Raw genomic sequence first — 26,773 nt, 5'->3', positions numbered from 1 at the left:
TACTGACGAAAAAGAAAACCTTTTTATTCCAGTAGCTTAGTTATGGACCAAGCAATCACACTCAATTTTTTCTCTTCAATGGCTAAAGGAATTCAAATGGGCCTAAATACCTTGGGGTTGTTACATTTTTTGTCCAATGTACAAGAGAAAGTAGCTGATGGAATTTCTACTTAAATCAATTTAATTCACAAAAATTTTAATTCAGCAAGAAAGGTTTTCTTGTGGCTCATTTCAGTGACATGATGTAAGATTTTAAAAAGAGATTTTGGCCAGGTACTTGCTTCTCTCACAATTCTCCAACTAACTCAAGAGGCTGTGGCTAGAGCTGACATAAACCAGGGCTCTCCTCGCGCTCTTTAAGGGTAGCAACCACAGCCTTTGGAGAAAAACCAAAGGCACCAGGTCAATTACAGCCTGCATTGATTCAACAAATGGATTAGCAGCAACGTTTTCACCACGAAGCAGAATATCTTGAAAACCTAATATGGCGGAATGGAAACATGCAAATGGCCAGTGGTTACTCTGGTGTAGCTGAAATGGGCTTATTTATGATCATAAACATCCTTGAGCCTTCATAAACATGTAAAAGGCTTCTGCAGCCCTGGTTTTGAGCTCATGAATTGCTTTAGAAATGAAACAGAAAGAGGCTGAAGCTTCAGAGAGGCTGCCACTCTTGTACAGAATGTCTCTCTGTCCAAGCTTTGTTTGACACCCAATCAATCTCTTTAATCAAAAGCACTCCTTTTTCTTCCACAGATGAATTTCTGGAAATTGTAAAAAGGTAGTGCCTTTGTTTGGAAATGAGTTGGTGGCAGGCCACCTGTTTGTCTGGTTCTTCACGATGATAAAGGTAGGTTGAGGGCACAGGATCTGCAACCTGTGTGTGAAATGGACAAAACAAATGGCCTGGCATCAAGCAGCTTCTGGATGTGTGCCCAAAATGTCCAGAAAAATAGCTCTCCTGAAACAGGAGCTGGCCCTGCCATCAGGGTAAATCTTACTGCTTTTACATGTATCAACAGTACTAAAGACCAAGGAATTGCTATACCACAGTGAAAAGGATATTCTCTCTATACGAAACGGAAAAGTACCCATCACAACCATTCTTAATGACTATACCCCATTCGCATAACAAACTGATATGTAGTAAACCGCACACCTTCAATGGACAAAAATCCTTCATCTTGCCTTGCAGCTAAGGAATTTGAGATAATTGTGAACACTGTGGTCCAGGAAATGACAAGCAAAATCAAAAGCAGTCTTGAGTTCTGTGTACACATATTAATGCTTAAATGCTTCTCCCTAGTAAGTTTCAGGAGTAACAAATGTTTGTCAAAAGAAACGGTGCTGAGCAATTGAAATCTGATTTGAAATGGAACCACGACAGTCTAATACATATATGCATGAAATGGAGAAGCTGCCTAATAAGCGTAGCTGACACCAAATATGCAATTTACATACATTACACACTGATAATCTCAATTTTAATATTATTCTTTAAAAGTAACTGGATGGGTGGTGGAGTTAAAATTTTTCTTTTATAAAATGTGAATAAGAACAAAAGTTTATCCTGACGTCTTCCACCATTAACCACAACCTCCTTAGTGTAAAGATATATCTGCTCTTTCTTGGGTCTGTTTCAGAGGCAGTATCTCATCCCCACAGAGCTGTGATGATTCAACCAGACTTAACAGATGAATGGTCGATAAACTTGATGAGATCTGCAGACCTACTCTTTGTTCCTGAGGTGCTGAGTGGTGAGCAAACATTCAAGCATGTTTAAGCCTGGTACACAAATCTTTATGAGAATTTTTTCTTTCCTCAGTACATTATCCATGAAATAGGACAGGTGTACTGGTTATTCAATTACATCTTACACAAGACCTGGCCAAAATTTAAAATGAGGCCTCTGAGCATAGATCTTACTGTGGGGATTTATTAATAACAGTTAAAAGTTGTCTATAACAAAACTTTTTTTGTAATTTAAGCCTATTTTCTTATTTTATCATTGGTTTCACTCATAAACCAGAAACGAAAATCTGCCCATCTGTTCTAAACATAAAATGTGTTCATAATAATCCAGATTTATACCAAATGTATTTTTAAGTATTGCTGAATTGAGAAAGTACTCAAAATTTATAGCCTCTGAGGTTACAAAGAGGACTTCCTCTTTTTAAGGAGGAAAATGCTTAAAATGAACGTAGGAAAGGCTCAGAAAGCTTCTTGGATATCAAATGGCTCCGTAGGAAAAAAAAATGTCAATGATATAAGAGTAAATGAATCAAAACCATATGGATCAAATTTTCCCTAAAATACACAGTTTGAAAAATTAAGGAGGAAAAGTGCTTGGCAAAATGTGTTTTAGGTTTTACCAAACCCAAAACATTCAAAGAATCATTTGCAATGGTTGATGAACCCTAAATGCAGCCAACTTGGCCCATTTTTGTATACTACATAACAATAAAAAAAAGCTTCCTAGATAACTTCCTAGTGTAACCCACTGATACTGTATTTCACTCAAGAAATCATTAGAAGCTGTCACCAGAAACCATGGCGTTTGCAGGAGTAGGGGGGTGCTGAAACGATATAAGTTAGTTCATTTAATTGGCCTTGTTTTGGGGGTTTGGCTCTGCGTGTTTTGGAGGTGGGGGGTGCAGTAAGGGTAATGTTTCTTGCAAAGGAAAGTTAATTAGAAGAACATGGGCCAAACGTTAATTAGTCTCACGTCTTGAGCATGAGAATATGGTAGTATTTCCTTGGCACTCCGTATTCCAAGTCGGCATTCCTTTTTTTCTCCTGCACATGCAGGAAGGTGCTGGGAACACACCAGCTGGGTTTGGAGGGGAAATACGTGGTCTCTATTTCCCTTTGCTCTTTCTGTGGTGTTCCCACACCAAGAACACACAACTTTTCAAAAGAGGGTGCTACTGCAGGGTAGAGGGAGTTGAATGGTTTCCTTCTCAGATCGTGTTTTGTCATTCATTATAAAAGCCTCATCTCCTGAAAGGGTTATATAGTTCAAATGGTCTTAGAAATTCAGAGACAGTAGAAAATTTCAAGGGAATTAGCCTATTCCCAACCCACCCATCCCTGAGAATCTCAAGTTCCCTGACAAATCCAGCTTTTGAGGGAGTGTGAAGCCCAGCCCTCCATCTGTGAAGGCTTTTGACGGTTCCTGCAGGAAAATCGAGTTGAATATCAGTGCCAGAGCCCACGGAAAACTTTCTACAACATTATGCTTCTTCAGCAAATGAAATGTGTAATTTGGTTTATTAAAGAACTAGTAATAACTGCAAGAGAGGTAGACTTGGCTTTTAACTCTGCCAGTGACTCTAACTGTGTTGCACTGGCCTCAGCTTTTGCATAAATAAAATGGGAATATTCCCCAGATACAGTTATGGATTCCCTCAGAACAAGATACACTTTTCCAACGATTCAGTAACACACAGACACTTTTAGCAACTTGAGGAAGGATACGACCAAAGCTTCTAAAAGTTTTCATCAGGATTCTGAGATTTAGAATGTCATAGATGCCTGTCAGTCTACTACTACTCTAATCCCACCAGCTGGACAGTGTAACCTTTTCCTGATTCACTGCTTCACACCCATCCCTCCCGAAGCTGAGAATTTCTCTGGGAAAAGCACTGAGGGAATCTAAGAAACACCATTTGACTAATGGCTCTGATTCCAAGCATTTTTTTTTTTTTTTTTTTTTTTAGGCCGCAGGTCATGAGAGATCTTAGTTTCCTGAACCCGCGGTCCAGGCAGTGAAGCACGGAGCCTTGCCCACTGGACCACCAAGGAAGTCCCTGATTCCAAGCTTTAAAAGAATCTTTGCTCAAGGGAGCAGATATGTTAGAGACCCCAAAGGAAAATCAACTACATCCCTCACACCAACACAGAAACAGTTTGCTTAGCATAATGGTGTCCATTAATTCTTTGACAAGAAACTAGAAAGCCGATTTCACAATGGTTCACATACATTCTAACTCATGATTTCCAAGTCTGAATGGCAAACAATACATCAATTTCGATGACACTAAGAAAAGAATCAAACAAAATGCACAAATAAAATAGCATCCACTAAAGAGAGTTACAATGAATTGATCATAATGACTCAAAAAACTTTAGCTCCAATTCAATTTAAATTAATAGGTAGGTAAAGACCTATGATGAAGAGTAAAGGCAGGGAATAGGTAAGATGCAAAGTTACATATTATATAACATAGAACATGCATACTATCTCAATTATATATATATGTGAGTGTGTGTGTGTGTGTATATATATATATATATATTTTTTTTTTTTTAAGCATAAGACCCAAAAAGAGCTGAAAGGCAATATGCAAGAATATTAATAGTGACTCCCCAGGGGAATTTTTTTCCTACTCTAGAGATACCTTTTTAAATTTTTTTTCCATTCCCTACAATAACCATGAAGTACTTTTTATTATTGGGGGAAGTTAAAAGATTGATAAAAAAATGTGTAAAGCAAAAAAGCATGTAGGGCTTCCCTAGTGGCGCAGTGGTTAAGAAACTGCCTGCCAACGCAGGGGAAAACAGGTTCGAGCCCTGGTCCGGGAAGATCCCACATGCCGTGGAGCAACTAAGCCCGTGTGCCACAACTACAGAGCCTGTGCTCTAGAGCCCATGTACCACAACTACTGAAGCCCGAGCGTCTAGAGCCCTTGCTCCACAACAAGAGAAGCCACCGCAATGAGAAGCCTGCGCACCACAATCAAGAGTAGCCCCTGCTCGCCGCAACTAGAGAAAGCCCGCGAGCAGCAACCCAATGTAGCCAAAAATAAATAAATAAAATAAATTTATAAAAATTTTTTAAAAAGCATGTAAAGAGTGCATTAGCAAAAAGAGTATTAATTAATCCAAATCCAAAGTTTAGAAAACTAGTTTCTATAAAATGATTTTAAAATATGAATAAGACCCCCACCTCTATTTTTTATGAAACCTGTCTCCTCTTCACCCAACTGGGTGCTATCATGAATGAGATTCGAGAGTAGGAGCTGGGAATCCTCTGTCCAGTCCCAGCTCTCACTATTAGCGCTGTGACCACAAGCTCTCTGAGCCTCAGTTGATTTGTCTGTATATTAGACGTCCAGATAGAGACAGAGGAAGTGGAAAAGTTGGAGGAGAAGAGGAGAAATGGCAGTGGCAGGTTTAGTTTTGTTTTTAATGTTATATGATCCAGTATATTAATAAGCACTTCTTTATAGCAAGGAAAAAGACTAAGCCATGACCACCCTTTCTTTACTCTCTTCTTTAGTTAACAGGTAAACCAGCTGTTAGACGTGGACTCTTTTCTTCAAATTTTCTTTACAATATTTTTAATAAAGCCAAACAATCAAAAACAGGGTAGTGCACACCTCCCCACCTTGCTTAAATAGAGGCATTCCTGAGAAATGGTAAATCTTAAAGGCTATAGAAATCTGAGTTTTAATTCCCAACTCTCCTAATGTCCCTATTCCATCTTTCTGTAAATATGTCTGGCAAGATATTGATTCACTCAGCCTTTTTTCCTCCAACTTTGCCTAAGGAAATAAGGAGGAGCTTCATATTATTCATTTCTTTTCTAACTCACTGGAGATGCTACAAGAACTAAGACAACATGGGTTCCTAGTGGTGGGTTGAGGAGGAAATATATGGTAGAAATGCAAAATGTCCTGGATATTTGCAATTTAATAAGTGAGGAGTTAACATAATGTGTAAGAGCATAGTAAAGAAATACAGGAGAAGTTGCCTGTGGAATTTTCCATGGCTTGATATTGGAATGATTCCCACCCTACCGCCAACTCTGGAATCATAGCCAGGCTTCTTGAAATCAAGGATTAACAGTTTCAAGGTCAAGTGCTAGTACCTCCACTTATATAACACAGTATAATACACTTATACTTCCTATAACATACAAGAGCAGACATCTATAATACAAGAAACTAGGAGCTTCACTTAGAGAATACATGTTCGTGTCATTATTTTTATTACGCTCGAACACTAAGAAATGCCAAAAGAATCCTGGGTCTCACCTTACAGAAGTGGTTCTAGTTGAAGTTTACTTTTATGCAAACTTTCAACTAAATCATGTTCATAAAAAGCTCTTCTATGGCCCCAAATGACTTATAAAACTGCAGAGATAACTACTTCTGATGTTACTTCTAAACTGTGGAAGAAGCTTCTATGCTATAGATCCAGACATTTAAAGATGAATCTATTAATATAAATCCATGATTTTCATGCAAAATCACATTCACAGAGGCGAGCACTTGGAAATTAAATGTATTAAAGTCCTGTAGGAAGCATGTCCATTGTTTTCATGTTGTTATTTTTCAGCTGAGGCTTAAAGCCACCTCTTATTTTTTATCCCAGGATGTGCTATAGGAATCTATGAAACTTAATTACATTCACTGTTACAAAAAAGGATTTATGAACTTTTGCCTTTAGGCAGAAATGTTTATTTCATTGCCTTTGCTATTCATTCTTTTCAACTCCAACGGCTTTGAACTTTTCAGCTGCTCGGAGTTATCACCGTTGTGCAGAGCCCAGGAACTCCACTCCCAAGACGCAGACCACAAGTTGAAGAAAACGAAGAAGGCGAAGATATATGAGTCGTTATTTTGGCCACCCTTTGTGCCATTAAAATCTCATTTTCTGCCTATTAGAATGCCCTCTTGGTGTTTAGGCAGCAGTGATAGTCAGTGATTAGTGTGTAATTGAGTATAATTGTCTTTTCACTTTTCATTTGTGTCATTCTGAGCTTCTCTCTGTTTTTCTAACCACCAAGAGGAAAAAGGGGGTTAAGAAAAGATAAAGCTGTTAAAACTCTCACTCTCGGCCCTGAAGAGATTCTCGATTGCAATTATAGACTGCAACCCCTTCGTGACATTTCTCCAAATTCAGCGGGCAGCTCTCCTCGCCACCTGGGCCAAGTGCTCTCTAATAAAATCAAGTGATCTGTATTTAAACAACTGCTAATAATGTCAACCTCAGACAGATGCCACATGTAGGAAATTTAACCAACCCTCTGACATGCAATTATCAAGGCAATTTATTAATATAATCTCTCAAGAAAAGCTCATAGTTCAATGCAAATTAGAAAAACAATTACAACATTCAAATATCTATATATTCCCAAAGAGCAGTAATTCTCCTAATTTGTGCGTTTATAACTCATTTATCCTAGAGTTCTGTAGTCATCAGCTGGGTCTCTCTCCACACAACTTGTGAACCTCCTCTCCAAATATTGTATAAAAGCTTTGGTGTTTTCTTATTAAGTGTTTTTGCTCACAACCCTATCAGCTGACCAAATACCATTAAAAAAAGAAATGTGTGTGAACCTCTTACCCAAAACCCTGAACAAGGAGTGCAGAAGATGAATGCCTTGACAACTAAGTATAACATACAATCTCTGTGATTACATTAAAAGTCACTTGGATTTTAAGTCTAAGCTACAACTTTTGATACAGCCCGTAGGAAGGGTGGAGAGAAAGGAAACTAGAAAACTGAAATCATGTGGCTTGTATAAAGAATACATTATGGTTTAAATTTGGCAATTCATTATATGACTGCCTCGGGGAATTGACTATTTGGTTCTGGTATACAGCAAATCGTCTGTCTGGAAACACGGGACTGACCTGAGGTGAAAGGCCATTGCCAATGGCGGGGTTCATGGGGTTGGAGGGCCCGGACGGAGGCACAAAGCTGTCTGTATAGCTGGAAAATCCATGCCTGGTGCTGGAGAGGCAGTAGGCAGAGCTGCTGTCCGGGGTGGAAGGAATAGTGCTTTGGTGTACAGTGCTTGGAGGAAGCGGCTGAGGTCTGTGGACCGTGCTGCTGGGATCCGACACGGCTGCAAGGAAGAAGGTCATCAGCCATAAATCTCCTTTGGAGGCCAGCAGAGAAAGTTCAGTACAAAAGTTCACAGTCACCAAGCCATCAGCAGTATATCCTGGTCAGCCACATGTAAATTTCAAACTGTCCTTCTTGACACTCAGGTCTAGAACCACTCATAACAAATACAGCCACATCTCTGCACATATGTGCAAGTACATAATTTATCTACATAGTTTCAATGCACACTCACCCAGAACAGAAATTCAGAAATCACATCGACAGTGCGAACAAACCTATTTTGGTAGTGAATGTTATTAATCAACATGAGGATTAACCCATGTAAGAACTGCAAGTCTCAAGCTTCTTATCAAATATGCTTCCAGAGCACCTGAACATTAGTGTCATAGTATAGTTTCGAATGCCTGCAATGCTATCTTTCGTAATGCAAACTAATTTAGTTTTATCATTTATCCCATTCACCTCTATGCACTAAGACAGAGGGACTTTTTATCAAAGCTTACCTTCCCTCTATTCCTACTGCACTTAGGAGCCATCACAGAACTTCAGTTAATGGCAGACTGGAGTATAAATGTAAAGTTTTAACAAATGAAAAGCAAATTGCATGCTTATTTAGGGATGCTGTTTTGTTTTGTTTTAAAATACCGAAACAGTATTATATTACAACACAGTTTATCTAGAGAGATTCAGACAGGTCACAGGACAAACTATGTTTCTGAAATGTGACAGGTATCAGTACTTTCAGGACAACCTGATGTAATGAACATACAAACAGCCACAAGGACACCGCAGAAGATTTCACTGCATAAATTAAGCAGCAAGGAACAAGATTGGGAGTTGCATCTTAACCCCCGACTCCATTCCTCCATACCTTGTGGAATAGCTGTGGGCTGGTAAGAGGTCTCGGACAGCTGGTATGTTGGCAGAGTCGGCATGGCCGTGGGAGGGAATCCCCCCGGAATGAGATGGTTGAAAGCCATCAGTTGATTGGCCCCAGCCTGCTTCCTCCATCTTGCACGGCGGTTGCTAAACCAGACCTATGGATTTAATTTAAAATTTGAGGATTTCACTGATGAAATAATAGTACAGTCTTAATGAATTTTTCATGCTAAAACAGATTAAAGGCCCCTTACTGACAGGGCAAATAGACACAAGAGCCCTCCACCTTCTGGGTTGTATTGTCAGGGAAGAAAGGAGAGTTAGATGTCAGGGGTCAGTAGAAGGACTTCGAGGGCCTTCAATGGTCCTGCAGAGCCCCCACGAGCCCGGGGGGTGACCATGGGAAGGGACGGCTAAGCAGGGATGGGAACAACGGGAACTCCCTGCCATCACCATAAGCACCCTCCCACCTTCATGTACCGCAGCATAACGGGGAGGATCCAGGAGTCTGTTTGGCCCCCGCGTGACACGTGTCCTAATTTGGTCTTACCTATCACACTAACCCTTGTTTTTTATAGTCTTATCAATGTGTTTGTATTTCTATGGACATTATGTGCACAATTCCTGGAAAGTCATATAAATTAACCAGAAGGATAAATGGAGCTATTCTACCATCCCTTCCAAAGTGTGAGGCATTGTGCTGGTCTTCATGGAAATAGATGCTGAAGAGGTAAGTATTTCAAGAAATGAAAGCATTTTATCTATGAAGCTCTTTTAAATAGTGGGTTTATTTATTATTTCTTTCAACAGCAGCTATAAGCACCTATCTTTTCAACAAAGGGCTAAAGGGGTGGATAAGATAGGATCCCTGAGCTCAAGTAAGCTTACTGTCTCCTCCTCTAGGAACTCACAGAGTAATCAAGGTCACCAAAATAACTGCTCACAGGAGGTAGAAACTCCATGTTTGAAAATGCAGAGAAATTAGGAGAAGTTTAGAGTGGAGACAAAGTTTCAACTCCTTTGAAAGCTTGGATATGATTTCGAAAAGTGGTCACGCCAGTTGGAAGAGATACAATAGACCAGCATGTCTAAGAAAAGTTGAGACTTGATTTCCTTATAGAACAAAGTTAACAATTATACAACTTAAATGTAAATTTCAAGTCACAAAACATTTTTTTTTTTTTATTTTTTGCGGTATGCGGGCCTCTCACTGTTGTGGCCTCTCCCGTTGCGGAACACAGGCTCCGGATGTGCAGGCTCAGTGGCCATGGCTCACGGGCCCAGCTGCTCCACGGCATGTGGGATCCTCCCAGACCGGGGCACGAACCCGTGTCCCCTGCATCGGCAGGCGGACTCTCAACCACTGCGCCACCAGGGAAGCCCTAAAATTTTTAAAAGAGTGGAGAGAGGAATGTCTCCCTTCTGTAGCAAGAAAGCCCAGTTTAACAGATACTTTGCCAAGGTATCTGCTTAAACTTTTGCCAATCACCCAAGCATTTATCTGGAAAAGAGTTTGGTCATCTCTAACTATGATGCAAGACAGTTGTAAGGAAAGCTATTTGAACTTCCTCAGAACACTAACATTTAATACTCCTTAAGTTTCCAACAGGAAAAGAAGGGAAGTCAATATTTTCCCATGTTGATACATAATTGAATTAGAGTTTTACTTAACTTGAAAAATTACCACCTGGGATAATAGAACCATTGACAGTGCTCAATTTCAGGTCTGCATCAATTGTGTTTTCTCAGTGCAAGTCTAAGCGTCTGTTACCGGGACTCCCAAAGACATCAGGGTAAGAAAACTGTTTTCAGGGAAGTGCTTGGAACAAGCTGGTTAGCCTGAGGAGGCTGGGGGTGAGAAATTAGGGTTGTTTTCACGCCTGAATGCACTGTCCCATACCACACACTGTGTCATATTTTATAGTATAAAACCTCCAGATTAATGAGGCACACCTGGCTCAGGTGATGGGTTGTTTTTTTTTTTCCTCCCCACACTTATCTAGACCAGCCCATGGGCAGTGCATCTTCAGCTTTATGTACTAGGCTGGGAGGAGAGTTGAATTTCCAAAAGTTCTGATGTGACTTCACTCATTCAGACTTACTGTCTTCAAATCTACTGGTGAGATCCCTTATGAAGAACTCAGAAGCTTGCCACTTCTGACATTATCAGAGCATGTTGCCAATCTCTCTGTGCCAACTTCCTGCTGTAACTTTTAGATAAGTAAACCAAATGTGATTTTTCCAGTGGGTGGGCTCTGCCTGGTTAGTCGATCAGTCTTAACCTACTTTTGATCTACATTCATGCTAACGCCTCCATAATCCAATTTTTTAAATCAAAAATGTCTTTGCTCAGATAATAAATTAGAAGAAACATCATAACTACAAATCCCTTCAAAACATTAAATCCAAAAGGCTAGGGGTAAAGTTTTGGGGGTTTTATTTCCATTTTTCCAAAATGATACAAGTAAATATTGATGACATGGAATAAACCTACCAGGAGTTGGATAAAAATTCTTATAGTTACAATACAGCATATATTATAACTACAATATAAGATGAAGAGAAATAGTTGGGAAGCAAATCTTTACTGAAAAACAAACCTTCAACAGGAGATTTAAGAGTTTCCCAAAGGAAGGAATTTAAATGTTGTTTAAATTTAGGCTAAATAAATCCAGAGGGCTATTCCTGAGGGAAGCAGGGCTTACTGAAGACTGAGCTGCCTGTCTCTGGCCATTTAACCAGAATTTGCTTTTTTTTCTTTTTTTTTTTTTGCGGTACGCGGGCCTCTCACTGTTGTGGCCTCTCCCGTTGCGGAGCACAGGCTCCGGACGCGTAGGCTCAGCGGCCATGGCTCACGGGCCCAGCCGCTCCGCGGCATGTGGGATCTTCCCAGACCGGGGCACGAACCCATGTCCCCTGCATCGGCAGGCGGACTCTCAACCACTGCACCACCAGGGAAGCCCTTAACCAGATTTTTCTATCATCTTGCCCCTGCCAGCCTCTGCATCTCCTAGAACAAGCTGACACTGCCAAAAGAAGCACTAAAGGAAAAATATACTGAAGTTGCAAAATGGGAAACGGCCCTTGCCTTCTTTATGCTTTGAAACTCATAAACATCTATTTTTAATAGGAAGAAAAAAATGCCCTTGACATCACCTTCATTTTAAGTACCTAAACTGGCTATGTACAGTGATCCTGGGGTACTGTTATTAGCCCATCTTTGACTGAAAGACATTCCCTTGCCCTCAGAAGTCCTACCCAACTCTTCCAATATTGTCTGTCTAATTCCTAACAATCAAGGAATAATCTACTGAGTGGCTTGTGTAAGTGCAGAATACTGAATAAGTTCATCTAAAATGGGTGGAAGGCATCTATGATGCAGTTGTTACTATCACGAGAAACTTTGTTTTGAAAAGAGTAGCAATTGCAACAGAGACAAACTGGCCTTTGATGTTCTGGAGGAGAATATGAGTGTTCCACCAATTTCTTAGCCAGAAGGGCAGGAAGAACAAGTTTTACTAAACTATCTACCTATTAAATGTCATTCTACGATCTCTAATTCAATGTGATTTCACTCTCCCCAAGCAGCATTACCTGGCCTTACACATCACACTTAGCATGGTAAGAAAGTGGGGTGGGAGACATACATTGGTGGATAACTACTACCAGGCGTGGTTAATTGCTTACAATTGCCTGTATAATATCACACTACATCAGAACCTTCCCTCGCACCAAGTTTTTATTTCATTTGATGAACTGCAGCCTGGTTCATTTTCATCTGCTCCTGGATCTTTTCCTACTGGTACGTCTCTCTTCAGAGCCCTTCTACAAAGTCATATTCACGCTTTTGGACATGATATTTAGATCCATTCTGGAGTAATATTATATCAAATGATTTTTTGAAGCAAAATTTAAAATATAACATCATGATAACTAGGGAAAAAAGGTAATGAATCACAAAAGAACAGGTCTTTACAAATTTTTCTCTTCACGAGTAAAAAAAGTACCCATTTGTTCTCAACAATGAAAGTTGTAAAAAAACTTAATATTTTAAGAAATACGGTAATACTTTTCATTCACATGGAAGCAGTGCAGACCAGGCAATAGTTGAATCCCACCTTTCCCCACCACTCACTACCTCTGTGATCTTGAACAATTTGCATAATATCTGTGGGTCTCTGTTTTCTCATCTGCTAAATCGGAGAAATAAAAAACTCCTTCAGGGCTTCCCTGGTGGCGCAGTGGTTGAGAGTCCGCCTGCCGATGTAGGGGACACGGGTTCGTGCCCCGGTCCGGGAAGATCCCACATGCCGCGGAGTGCTTGGGCCTGTGAGCCATGGCCGCTGAGCCTGCGCATCCGGGAAAAAAAAAAAAAAAAAGCTCCTTCACAAGATTAAGTGAGACAATATAATCAGTTAAATGAGGCAATACAATCAAAGCTTGCAAAACACCTAAGAGATGCTGTGTTCAGTAAATGTTAGTTATTAAATACAAACGTCACACTGAGAAATCCAAGAATTAGAGACTTGCTTTGTTTTCTAAGCTCTCTGGTCTACAGCCAAAGCCTTTTGTGCCCCTGAGCAAACAGGAAAGTACCCAAATAACACCTCAAATAATTGAACGCCAGTTTGGCTTGAATGGAGACTTAGGTCCAAATTGCTTCCAAGGTTCATGGATTAGTGTTAATTGTCCCATGGTGTAAGCCTAATTTTGCCTGTCAATAAATTACTGGTTCACATTTTTGGCGTGGTCCTCAAAGGCAATCTAACCTACATTGTTCCAGATGGGTTATTTCAAATGCCATTTAAAAAATGGGAAGAGAATGTAATCATTAATCCTTAGAAAGAGAATTCACAACAAGATTATAAAATGTTTCATTAAATACTAGAGCTGAGGGGCTTCCCTGGTGGTGCAGTGGTTGAGAATCTGCCTGCTAATGCAGGGGACACGGGTTCGAGCCCTGGTCTGGGAGGATCCCACATGCCGCGGAGCAACTACGCCCGTGAGCCACAGCTACTGAGCCTGCGCGTCTGGAGCCTGTGCTCCGCAACAAGAGAGGCTGCGATAGTGAAAGGCCCACGCACCGCGATGAAGAGTGGCCCCCGCTTGCCACAACTAGAGAAATCCCTCGCGTAGAAACGAAGACCCAACACAGCAAAAATTAATTAATTAATTAATTAACTCCTACCCCCAACATCTAAAAAAAAAAATGATTTAAAAAAAATACTAGAGCTGATACTAAAGTGCCAATTACAGTACTTTCCAAGTAGGTAAATTCAGGACAAGCTGCTTGTTCCCTGGACCTTCCCACTCACTCCACTCCCTCTCTCCCATATCGCACATGCCCAGCCCTCTTCCCATTGCTGCTACCCAGCCTTGACCACTGTATGGAGAGCAGGTTGGGGAAAGGATGAGCAAGGCTGATGAGGAGAAATGCCACGCTCCTGTGAATGTCAGAGGATCACGACACACATGAAAGCGTACTTAACTGCATCTTTATGTATCCCAAGGGCAAACTCCTGCAGAGAATTGTAGGATGACCACATTTTTTCTTTATTATGGAGTTCAGGGCCAATATTCTGTACCTATCTTTAAACTATACAGATCTGGGGCTTCCCTGGTGGCGCAGTGGTTGAGAGTCCGCCTGCCGATGCAGGGGACACGGGTTCGTGTCCCGGTCCGGGAAGATCCCACATGCCGCGGAGCGGCTGCGTCCATAAGCCATGGCCACTGAGCCTACGCGTCCGGAGCCTGTGCTCCGCAACGGGAGAGGCCACGACAGTGAGAGGCCCGTGTACCGCAAAAAATAAAATAAAAATAAACTATACAGATCTGTTAGATGGCTTTAAACCACCATTGGGCTTCCCTGAGGATCACAAATTACTGATGCTATAAGGGTCCTGAGAGATCATGCATCCTAGGGGGTTTTAATTAAAGGAAAGAACAGGGGGGGATTTCCCTGGCAGTCCAGTGGTTAGGACTTCGTGCTCTCACTGCTGAGGGCCTAGGTTCAATCCCTGGTCAGGGAACTAAAATCCCATAAGCTGTGTGGTGCTGCCAAAAAAGAAAGAAAGAAAGAAAGAACAGGAGGTGGCGATTTTTGGGAATATGATGAGAGCTAGGGGACCTCTCCCTATTTAACACTTGTGCGCGCGCGCGCACACACACACACACACACACACACACACACACACACACAGGCAAAGGCACAACATTTGTGCACAAATCTCAAGTTTCCCAGATCTCCTGAAGTCCATCCATGATTATCCTGGTCATCCATGGACCCAGACTAAGATCATCTGATCTAAACCCCATATTTTCAAATTTGTATTTAAATTTTTAAGCACCTGAAGTCCAGCAGGATTACAGCAAAATTGTGACTTGCCCAACAAAACATTTTTGGCAAAGCTGAAACCAAAACCCACATCTTCTGACTCCTAGTTAAATGCTTTTCCACGAGCAGCTTCCTCTCCTGTCTTCCATTACCTGGGTGGTAAGAGAACAATGCTTGCCTACTTCTCGGAGTTTTAGATGGAATATTTACTAAAACTTTTACACATCATAAATGTCTGCAAGTCACCCTTCCTTACAAAACTTTAGTGCTCGCCATTATTTGCATAGTGACAGCTACCCAGGAGGTGAATTAGGCAAATTAGTCTTTGCTGTACAATAATTCTTAGATTGTGTACTCAGATTTGACTCTGATAAATATAACATAGCTACTGTCTAAACAAATTTTTATGGAATACTGACATAGGTCTAATTTATTAAAGCTTTAGTCTCATTTTTATCCAGAAGGGTTTAGAAGGTGTTTTTTTTTTCCCCACTCTGGGAGGAAAAAAAAAGGAATGTAGACACATTTGGGTTTTGTGGGGGGGGGGCGGTGTTGGGTTTTCCCAGGTGCCCCAAATTAAAATAACTCACACTCTCTGGCTATCACTCAAACTGAGTTGACTTTGCTACTGCTTTCCCAGATCCTTCTAAAAACTAAAGGATTTTGTTCTGGCATTTTAATCAGTGATTAACTACCCCCTTCTTTTTCCTGCTGGGTTAAGTAAAAGATCCATATGCCGGGTGTTGTAGGGAATTTGTTAGGCTGTAGATCATAGCTGTGGTGCGAGACGTGATGTGTCTCAAGGGAACTAATGAAGCCATAAGGAATGTAAAGAGTCACCGGGTTAAAGCCACATTAGGACAGCTGTTAGGTTAATGAGGGCCCCGCTTTGGAGAGGAGGTCACTGTATAGAAAAATATGAACCACTCTTTATTGGTTTGATCCCATGTCCTCTGGAAGTTAATGGGCCATTCTTATTCTCCTTTGACGTTCACTGAGCCAGATGCGAGTGCCGGGCACTGTACAAGCTGCATGCGGTTGAGATTAACTCTGTTCCCCCATCCTTGTCTTTGGCAAAAGCAACAATGAACGAGGTAGAGCAACACAGCACGCTCTTTTCAACTTTCCATCACTCTCTTTGTTTGATTTCTTTACAGCCAATGTTTATTTTTTGACTCTGAGTTCAGAACTGATCTTCAATCTATCTTAAGGACAGACCCAGTATGTGGGCTTGGCCAGCCAGAGAGGATAAGGACCAGATCCTGGAATATAGTGGGCACTCAGTAAAGGTTTGCCCAAAGAATGGAAGAATGAATGGACCTCACTTTACATTTAAGCCAGGTGATCACATAACTATAATAAAAGCAAATAGATTTGATATATGTAATATTTGTAGCATTATTATATATATTATAATACATACACTGTATATATTACCATAAAATAATGTGATATTTATATATACATATATAAATATCATCATGATTTGTGGTCAGCGGTGGTCATTTCTGGGAAGGAGCGCTATATCACAATGTAATAGGCAGAGGGATCGAATAGCTCCAGCTGTAAAACATTTGTGTTGCAAACCCCTGTGTATCTGTGACTCTTCCCTACACTCACCTTTGCACCCACCTCCAGCTCACGCAATCAGTTGCCTACATTCCACCTTTCAAGGCAGTTCTCTCCTTTCCATCCTCACTGCCACTGACCTACTTCACAAACCACTGAAAAGTTTGCCGCTGTCCATGTACCACCCCTAAACTCCACAGAGTGCCTGGTACATAACAAGGATCCCTGAAATGATGAGTGAATAACCTGAGTTGACACACTTCTGTATGTTATATCTAACATAATCATATTCTCCCCATAATGATAACCAAAGTTAAGAATGAACATTTTCATAAGTACCAAAAAATAAACACTAAGAATACAAAGAGAGCAAATAGATTTTCAAGCAATCATATTCCTTCCTGCCACCCTAGCACTCCCTACCCTTAACTTGAACTATTCACTGTGTTCTCAACACGACTAGAGTGAAAAATGAAAGGTCATCTGATATGCAACTCATGTGCTTCCGACTCTGTGCTTTTGCTCATTATTCTGTATTACCAAAATACTCTCCCAACCTCCCTGTCCAATGAATATCTATCTAAACTCAAAAGGCCATCTGAACCCTCCCTTCTTCATGATCCCCTCTTGTTTACTCCAATAAAATCTCACCCTTTCCTCTTCTCGACTCTCACTGCACTTCAGCTCTCTCTAACGCACTTATCATCTCGCCTTTGTTTTTAAATTATTCATGCGTTTACTTTATTACCCATTAAATACTAGTTCCTTGAGAAATTTGTCTTAATTCATCTTAGTGTTCCTTGGCCTTCCTAGCACTGTGATGATCAGAAAGAAAGTCAAGTTGAAGAAAACAATCCCTCTGACTTGGCTCTGCAGGCTACGAGAGGCTATTCCAAAATAGTCTGTGATAGGAGAGGTAGTTAGATGCTTATGGGAAAGTGTCGATCAATCTGGAGACCACATCAACTGCCTAGTTCGCTGCTGAGTCCCCAGCCTCACTCTAACTATGAACGTCAAGTATCTGGCAATAACATGACGTTTCCAGATAAGGTAACTTCACTCCTGGGGCAGTAAGGGGTTCCAGGATACCCTGAGGCATTTGTAATCTTTCCAACCATGCTTTACTACCTTGAGAAGAAAGTTCATTATTCATAATGAAACATTATTCTATCACTCAATAGAAACATATTACACCAAAGTAGCCTTTCCAGAGGGTTCAGAACACTTCTGAGTTGAAAAGATAATTTAAAATGTTCTTTAAATAATATAGTTACTTGAAATGCTTCTAGACTTAAAGGAAGGGATTTTACCTTATATAACTTTGCACATCTTCATAATTGAAAGGCCATAGGGAGGAAGTGTATGGAATCCAATTACCTCGATCACTTACTAGCTACATGACTTTGGGTAGCTACTTAAATAGTCTGAGTCTCAGTTTCCTCATCTATAAATTGGGGATATTAATAGCACCAACCTAGGGTTTTAATGGTGAGTAAATGAATTGATTCTTATAAAGCATTTAGAACAGTGCCTGGCACAGAGTAACCACTCAAAATTTTGCTATTATCTATGTACCACCCCCAAAGTCTATACAGTGCTTGGTACATAACAAGGATTCCTGAAATGATGCATAAATAATGTGAATTGACACCCTTCTCTGTGATATATCTGATATAATTACATTCTCCTCATAATGACAACCAAAGTCTAAAATAAGAATGTATACTTTCATAAATACAAAAAAAAAAACTAAGAATATAAAGAAAGCTAATTAAATGGATCACAGTTTTAAATCTATACATATAAAACACTTGTATCAACTAATGTGATAGAAAAGAAGCCAAATATAGCCATCACATCAATAACTTTAATTGGACTTATCAACCTATAAAGAGGAAAAGGAAAACTTTCTGACTGGTTAGCAAAGTAATATGTTGCTGTATACCACAGACATACCTTGGGGGAGATGGCGGGGCAGGGGGCAAGGGGGGTTGTTGGCAGGAGGTGCTTGGACCAAGCACATGCAATAAAATGGAAGCGGAGGTCATGTTGTCGTTATCACGACACGGCGAAATATGAAGGAAAGAAATGAGAGAGAAAGGAAGAACTTTATAATGTGAGAGGCTGCCATTCACAATGAAGGACCATTCCTGATATATTTATTTTCTTGGTCTGAAATATGCTTTAGAGAAGAAGACACTCTTGTTTCCTGTGTGGGTTTAAGCAGGACGGGGATGTTTGGACGTCAGTACCTGTACTCGGGCCTCGGTGAGCTTTGCCCTCTGGGCCAGTTCCTCCCTAGTGTAAATATCAGGATAGTGAGTTCTTTCAAAAGCCCGTTCCAGTTCTTCAAGCTGCTCTGCTGTGAAAGTGGTTCGGCTCCTGCGCTGTTTCCTCTTGAGCGGTAAATCTGGCTCAGAGTCGATGTCAGAGCCTTCATCTGATTGGGGTGCCGAGGCTAAAAGCACAGGAGAAAAAAAGTGATCAAATGTGAATCAAAAAACAAGTCTGGGGAGTTCACTGGTGGCTGAGCGGTGAGGATTCAGCACTGTCACTGCCATGGCCCGGGTTCGATACCTGGTCAAGGAACTGAGATCCCACAAGCTTCTTGGAGCACCAAAATATGAAAGAAAAAAAAACCAGTCTGACCAAGCTATAATGATTCAAATCCTAGTCTGAAGTACATTCCCAATGTCCTCCCACTGACACAAAGCCCCTCCTTGCAGTATTACATTATTAAATGGTATTTAATCTCTTCCCCTATCCCATCTCCAAGGCCCCCAGGCAGAAATAATTGCTCTCTGCGCCTGTCATTCTAAGCCCATTATGAACTCTTAGAAAGCAGAGACAGGCCTTACTCCATTTTTCTGGCCCATGTCCTTAGCCTTTAATGGGTACTCCGTTCTTGTCTAATAAATGAATCACATTTAATTTGGTTCCTGATCAATCTTCACCAGCCTTTAGACCAGGAAAAAATTTGTTAAAAAGTGATTTTTTAAAATTAATATTCCAAAACTGACTTCGTATCTAAAAAGGCAATAATCGTAAACTGGTGCAGGACTCCTATTAATTTGTAGACTGTACCGCTCCTATAAGAAACACCGTGTTAAATTTACTCTCTCATGGCCAGATATTAGGAAATGCTTTAAGGAGAGTTTAGATATTGTTAATGCAAATCTCAAGAACAGACTCAGGAAGAAGCAGGCATAGTCTACTAAACTGTTTCTCAACAGAAGTTCAGAGTCTGGGTCTGATAGGCTGCTGCTTAGGACCGCTGCCTAGTTTGAGAAGCGCAGTGCAAAATAAAAATGCAGGACCCCCGTGTTCACAAGTTATTACGAATTTCAAGATGGCAACTACAGAGCATAAAACTAAGCACAGGGCCTTCTGCACATGGGGCCCTGAGCGACTGCATAGGCCACACGTCCCTGAAGCCAGCCTTGCTACAGGCCCCCTCCTCACCAAAGCTTGAATTTGCCTGTATGAGCACGCATCAAGGAAGGAGACCTTCCAGTTTTAGTATGCAGGCGCCCAAGAAACCGGAGGAGCAGTTGGGAAATTAAGTAGAAATTTGCATTAAAAATGCAATTTAGCATCCGTGAGTTGTGACAGTAGAGTACCTGTTGGCCAACAGCAGGTTCTTCAGCTTGAGGATGCACCAGACATAGGGCTCTCGGTAGGAGGGCAGCCCCCTCCCAGAGGCCTGGACCTCAGGACAGTGGCAGAGGTTGTCAGAGGGCTACCAGGCCACAGACTCTTGAGTGTAGCGTGGGAGCCAGAGCACCCTTGCCCCTGAACACATGCAAATGCTCTCAAAACTTCCCAAATAACTGGAGGATCCTCTGGGGAAGAGGCTGAGGTGTGCTGTCAGCAAATGAGGAGAGAAAGCCAGAAAATTGTAGATGACTAATGTCAACGTCAAGGTCACTCATTTGCACCCTCAGGCTGGTAGAACCTGGGGAAATGCCGGAAGTGCTAGAAGCAATCCTAAAATGAAGTATCTCCTATACTACTAATTCTCTTTTCTCTTAAGCTCAAACTTAATTCTGCCCTATAGAAATTTAAAATTTCATTTTACTTCAGTATAAATTATAAGCTGCCCCAAAAGGTACACGTCCAAAATAACCCACAAATATAATTTTAAGTTTTCTAATATTTTAGTACTTCTACATTTTATTCACATTCAAATACTGTGAAATTAAGAGAGTGAATTAATAATATATATGACAAATCAAAGAAAACCAATACTGGCACATAAAAGCAAAAGGGAATTATAATATGTAATGCTCTACTGTATGTTAGCCATTATGCTTGGCTTTTCAATTGTTATCTAATTTAATGTAAAATGGTCTAATTTAATATAAATCTTATTTTAGGAAATTTTAGTATTAACTGAAAGAAAGAAAAATAGACTTTAAGTATGCTAACACTTTACAGGAGTATTAACATGCTAAGAAATATGTCATTCATTGCATTATAAACTTCAAAAGCAGCCAGTACAACTTACATGTGTATACCTTTAATAAACGTGAACCAAATTAAAAGAACAATAATTTGTGCCTAATTGTAGGGCAGCGGTTCTCAAACCTCTGGAGCATCAGAATCCCTGGAAAAACCTATGAAAAACCAGATGGCTGTCCCCTCTTCTTATTCCATACGTCTGGGGTGGGCTCTGAGAATACACATTTTTAACACATTCCCTGGGGATTGACGCTGATGTTACTGATCCTGGACAGACACTTTGAGAACCTTCTCTGCAGAACATTTCAGATTAATTATTCACTTCCCCCTCAAAATTCCCAAGTATATAAAATATTTTCTGTCACAATTTATCCAAAAAATTGCTCCCACCTGTATTTTTTTCAGTTATAAATAATATACTCCCCAAGAAACAGAATACTCATTCCCCTAAGAAGAAAATAAATTTTTATAAAATGTTTTCCTTCCATGCTTCCAGTTTCTGTTGCCCCGACTTTTCTGTCTAAAGTGAATTCAGGTGAAAAACTCAACAGCATTTAAGAACTGACCAAAATCTCTCCTCTGCCTGTGAGAACCTTAAATCTTTGCTTGCACTTTCTCTTACTATGATCCCATTAGGATAATAGTATGTGGAAATTTTCATGTTTCCTTTGGGAGTCTCTGGGGCTAGTAAATCCTCCCAAGTAAATATGATGTGCCATGCACTGTCAGGTCAATTAATCAAAATCATCACTGGTTTCTGGAGAAAGAGGGCTGCTTAGATGTACAAGTACCAACCAGAGTTAATTCTGAGGGTGAAGATGACTGTTTCACCTTAACAATTAACATCCCCCAGAATAGAAGCTCTATGAGCTCAAGACCCTTCCTTTGCCTTCTTCATTGCTAGAATTACTGCTGGAACATAATAGGTGCTCAATAAATACATGCTGAATGAATAGAAGTACAGAAGAAGAATTAAGTTTTGAACCAAAACTCACTTTTCTGTCACCATTTTACATCTTTAAAATGGAAATTCTGCTCTTTTGAGTCACCCAACTACCATTTATAGACGGGGTTTGGGGCGGGGGTTGTGAGTCCTTGAAAGTTACTTGGAAATTCTTGCAAGTACTTGCATGCCTGAATTTTTCTAGGAAATAATTACCAATTTTTTCAAAGAGGATTGTGATTTTTAAAAAAAGATGAAGAACCACCAACAGTCAGTGATAAACAAGACTCAAGACTATCTGAGTTCAATAGCACAGCCTTTACCACCAAAAATAAATTTTTCTTTAACAAGCTAGCAAATTACTACTTTTATTCCTAGACTGTTTATTCAAAAGCAATCCAAAGGTTCCATCTAACTAGGAAAAACTCCAAATAGCATCATTTTAAAGACACTGAGGAAACGATTTGCCTGATTTTTCTGCTAGAAAATTATCTGAACCAACTGATCATTTTTGACACGATGAAGCCACAACCTTACAAGTCAATTCTAACTTTTCCCCATCTGTAAACTCCAAAAGGATGTGGGCTTTAAAAAATGTTCAGTCAGCAACCCTAGATTAATCTACCAGCTAGGAAATACTAGCTCTTTCTAAAGATGGAAACACTACCATTTTTTATACTACTCAATAGAATTAAAATGTTTTTTGTGTTTTTTTTTTAATTTATTTTAATTTTGGCTGCGTTGGGTCTTCATTGCCGCGTGCAGGCTTTCTCTAGTTGCAGTGAGCAGGGTCTACTCTTCGTTGCAGTGCACAGGCTTCTCATTGCGGTGGCTTCTTTTGTTGCGGAGCACGTGCTCTAGGCAGGTGGGCTTCAGCAGTTGTGGCTCACAGGCTCTAGAGCGCAGGCTCAGTAGTTGTGGCGCACGGGCTTAGTTGCTCCACGGCATGTGGGATCTTCCTGGACCAGGGCTCGAACCCGTGTTCCCTGCATTGGCAGGCGGATTCTTAACCACTGCACCACCAGGGAAGCCCTAAAATGTATTATTTACACAGAACATGGTTCACAATAATGTCCTAAATTTGAATCATTCAGTTTTTACCAAAAACAAGTCTAAAACTTAAATCCCATTTTAATAGCACAAATTAAATCAATCCGTTGAAGTTCTATTTTACATATTTAACTTTACTCAAGATACTGGAACAAATTCGATACTAGATACCAAGTATCTAATCTTGCTAAATATTTCAGCAAAGTAAAAACAAGGCCTTTCTTTCAGACAGCTTGACAGAAAGAAATTATTTTTTTTTCTGTGAATAATATTTAAGCTATGACTTGAAAACTACAAGCAGTGTTAGCAAGACAGTTATCTAAATGTTAATAAATTGCCAGGATATAGCAACTAGATTAAATATAATTTCTTCAGTCTATTTATACTGTCTGGCCTTAATTTTTTTTTTTTTTCTTTTTTCGGTACGCGGGCCTCTCACTGTTGTGGCCTCTCCCGCTGTGGAGCACAGTCCCCGGACGCACAGGCTCAGTGGCCAGGGCTCACGGGCCCAGCCGCTCCACGGCATGTGGGATCTTCCCGGACCGGGGCACGAACCCGTGTCCCCTGCATCGGCAGGCGGACTCTCAACCACTGCGCCATGAGGGAAGCCCTGGCCTTAATATTAGAGGGAGACTTTCATACATTTAAGTTGCTCAGTCACATTCTACACCTGCCTTCACAAAGTTTGCTTTACTGTTCTTTAGAGATATTGTCCCCTAATTTGAAATTCCAGAATAGTTCTCATAAGAAAATCCATATCAATACATAATACATGGTCCTTTAAGTGGAGATTTTGTTGTTTTAATTGCATAAAAATTCTCAGATTTTATCCTAATCCATATTCTTATCAGACTTTGAAAGTTTTGACTCTATTACCAAAACCCCTTCACAATCCATTCTCTGACTTATACATTTGTTTAACTCAATGTCACCAATGAACCTGGAGCAAACCTTCCCAAGAGGTGGAGAATTTCTCTCCTTTCCTTACGTAACCACACAAAAACCCGTGAAGTAAATACTCACCCCAGAAAAAGGAAAGATTCAGAGAGGTTATTCAGGTCACACAACTTGGAAACTGGGATTTGACCCAGGTTTATGGGACTTCAGAGAACTCTCTCTCATCTAGCCTGGAGTGTTCTAAATAGGTGTTGAGTTTCTTTATCACACACACACATACACACACACACACACAAACAGTCCCCTTTTGAAGAGGAATACCGGAAACACACCAAAACAGGAATCCCAATGTAAATCATTTAGCTGATTGCCACTACAATTCTTATTTGCCCCAAATTTTCACAACTTCTTAGAACCAAATGAAATTGACAGAAATACAACAGTTTAATCAATATTATATGCCAAATCAATTTCCCAATTGAATTTAATTCAACAAATATTTATCGAATTCTTTATATATTCAAAGTATAGATGTTCAACAACAATAAAGCACTAAGAAATGGATCAATTTTCCTAGATATTGAATGAATTTAAGAAATTAAAGCAGTCAGTCTGACCATGTGCAGTCTCCATTAATAATCATCACAGACGCTCAGTTCTAAGATCCAGGGTCAATAGGGAAAATACTACTGTTCGCAAGCAGCTGAACTGATCACTCTGTTTCTATCTTTATTAAAGTCTTCTTTTTTGATATTAAAGGCACCTTAGTGAAAGGATATCAAGAGCTGTAAAGTAACGTCAAATTCTTTTTAGGCAAAAGCATAGGAATAAAAACTTGAAATCTGTTGGGATACTCACAAGTTGTTCAGCAGAAACCTCGGCGTGACCACCGGGAAAATGTCACCTCTCACCCAGGTGCCTGAGTGTCTCAACTCAGTGCTTTATTCTTAATTTTCAAAGAAGCTCATTCCTTCTTTTTCTACGTTAAGCTAATTCTAGGTCTTAGGAGCAAAATTTTTAGTTATCCCAATCATCTCACATTAACTCCCTAAATCAACCTTGGGAAAATGGACATTTTCTGCTTAAAGAAAAAAAAAAAAAAAAGATCAAGCATAGGCAACAATCATACCCCATAGGATTACAAATTCTTCTTTCGGAAACAAATCAAACTGGGAGGAGAAGGCAGAAGTATTACCACCAGCGGACCAACCATGAAGTTTAATTAAAGAAGGAATTACAGAATTAGAGAGTATGTCTTTGTCCGTTAACCCCTTGTGACCTCTTCTATAGCCTCAGGAAATATTTCATCCTAGTTAATGCTATTATACATGAGATCTTACCTCAATTTTATAGGGATTTAGTCACGTGGAATTCTATAATTATTGGTTTCCAGACAAGTATAATTCAGAGATGGGAGACGGGCAAAAAATGGAGAACCAAAATCATTCACAAGCATGCATTTGGCACACTGTCTTTCTTCTCAGCAAGACTTTTCATTTGAATAATTAAAGAATCAAAACATGACAACCATTTAAACTCTATGTTTTCCCCAGATATAACACAATGCAATTTACAGACACGGGAGGAGGTGGGGGGAATCTCTCTCTGCAGGTTTTGAGGCTGAACTTCCTTGGTCAACTGTCATTTATTCTAAGACAGCCTCAGACCAAATCAGATGGTCATCCCATCTGTACTAACCTTTCCGAGCAAAACCTGTCAGCGTCGGCACTCAAAGCTATGTTTCACCGATGAAAGAACAAGATAAAAATAAAAATCGTGCCTAAGAGCCCCACAAGGTGGTTTCACCCTGTGTCAGACAGCATGAAGGTATTTCAGAAGTATATCCCATGAGGTCTTTAACGGGTCAACTTGAAGTTGGATGTACTTACTTGGCTAATTGTAGAATGTCTCCTGTGTTTGTGAGTTTTACCATTCAACACGAAGGGGACAATGGGACAACTAACTGTTTTCTGATCTGAAATAGCCCTTTTACACTGAGAGAGATGTGAATGACCTCTCTCGTGTTTACTCGGGTGAAAATCAGGAAGAGTCTGATATTCCCTCACAGACCCAGAGTAAATGACAAATGACACTTTCTCTTTGTGATCTTTGGGATTTTTGTTGACTTATTTGGAGGCTTTTGTTGGATCCCAAGAAATGGCCTGTGGCCGAGGCCTATTCTACCGATTTCCACGCTCCATCTGTGGAATCCATCAATGGAGCGTTTACCCTCATTCAGGGCTCTGACACCTGCCTGGCAGGGAGCAGCAGACACAAAGAAAGCCGGAGTGGATGAGAAAGGGGAGGTTGGGTGTTTTTTTTTTCCAGAGGAGGGAGGAGGGGGGAGGTTGAAATGGAAGCACAGTAGGGGTTAATCCAAGCCAGTTGAGAGACTTCAGCACCTGGAAGCTTCTCTGCCACATTAATTCACAAGCTAAGAAGTAATCAGCCACATTATTTTTTTTAATGTTTTTAAATTGTATATACGTCAAGAGAAGGAAAAAAGAAGAGACCCCGCTGAAAGGAACAAACCAAAGATTTACAACAAAATCCTAAAGTAGATCTAGAAAGCGTGTGTGACCTAACAAACTCAAGCTATCTAATGAACTTTCCAGAATTCCTAACTCAGAACTAGGTTTTGAGTAATTGTGACCATGATCGTTGATAAACTAGGAGAGATAGTTTATAACCTGATCAGTGGCCTCTTGGCGGGTGGCGGGGGGGGGGGGGGCAGGGGGGGGTTGTTTTGCTTTTATTGCCTCTACAACTTTTCCCCCAAT

General features: G+C 40.4%; 1 protein-coding gene across 4 annotated transcripts in view; it reads right to left on the bottom strand.

Moving 5' to 3' along the window:
• Positions 1-26,773, bottom strand: part of PAX3 (paired box 3) — a 95,747-nt gene that overhangs the window by 12,475 nt on the left and 56,499 nt on the right. For all 4 annotated transcript variants that reach the window (XM_029225360.1, XM_029225363.1, XM_029225361.1 and 1 more), the window contains exons 5-7: positions 18,895-19,100; positions 8,732-8,897; positions 7,644-7,858 (exon numbers count right to left, since the gene is read on the bottom strand). In XM_029225360.1, the coding sequence (XP_029081193.1) occupies positions 7,644-7,858; positions 8,732-8,897; positions 18,895-19,100 (587 nt within the window). The remainder of the gene's footprint in view (positions 1-7,643; positions 7,859-8,731; positions 8,898-18,894; positions 19,101-26,773) is intronic.

Source organism: Monodon monoceros, unplaced genomic scaffold (assembly GCF_005190385.1).
Source record: "Monodon monoceros isolate NGI ecotype Baffin Bay Population unplaced genomic scaffold, NGI_Narwhal_1 Super_Scaffold_16, whole genome shotgun sequence".
NCBI lineage: Eukaryota > Metazoa > Chordata > Mammalia > Artiodactyla > Monodontidae > Monodon > Monodon monoceros.
This window is presented reverse-complemented; position numbering and strand designations above follow the sequence as displayed.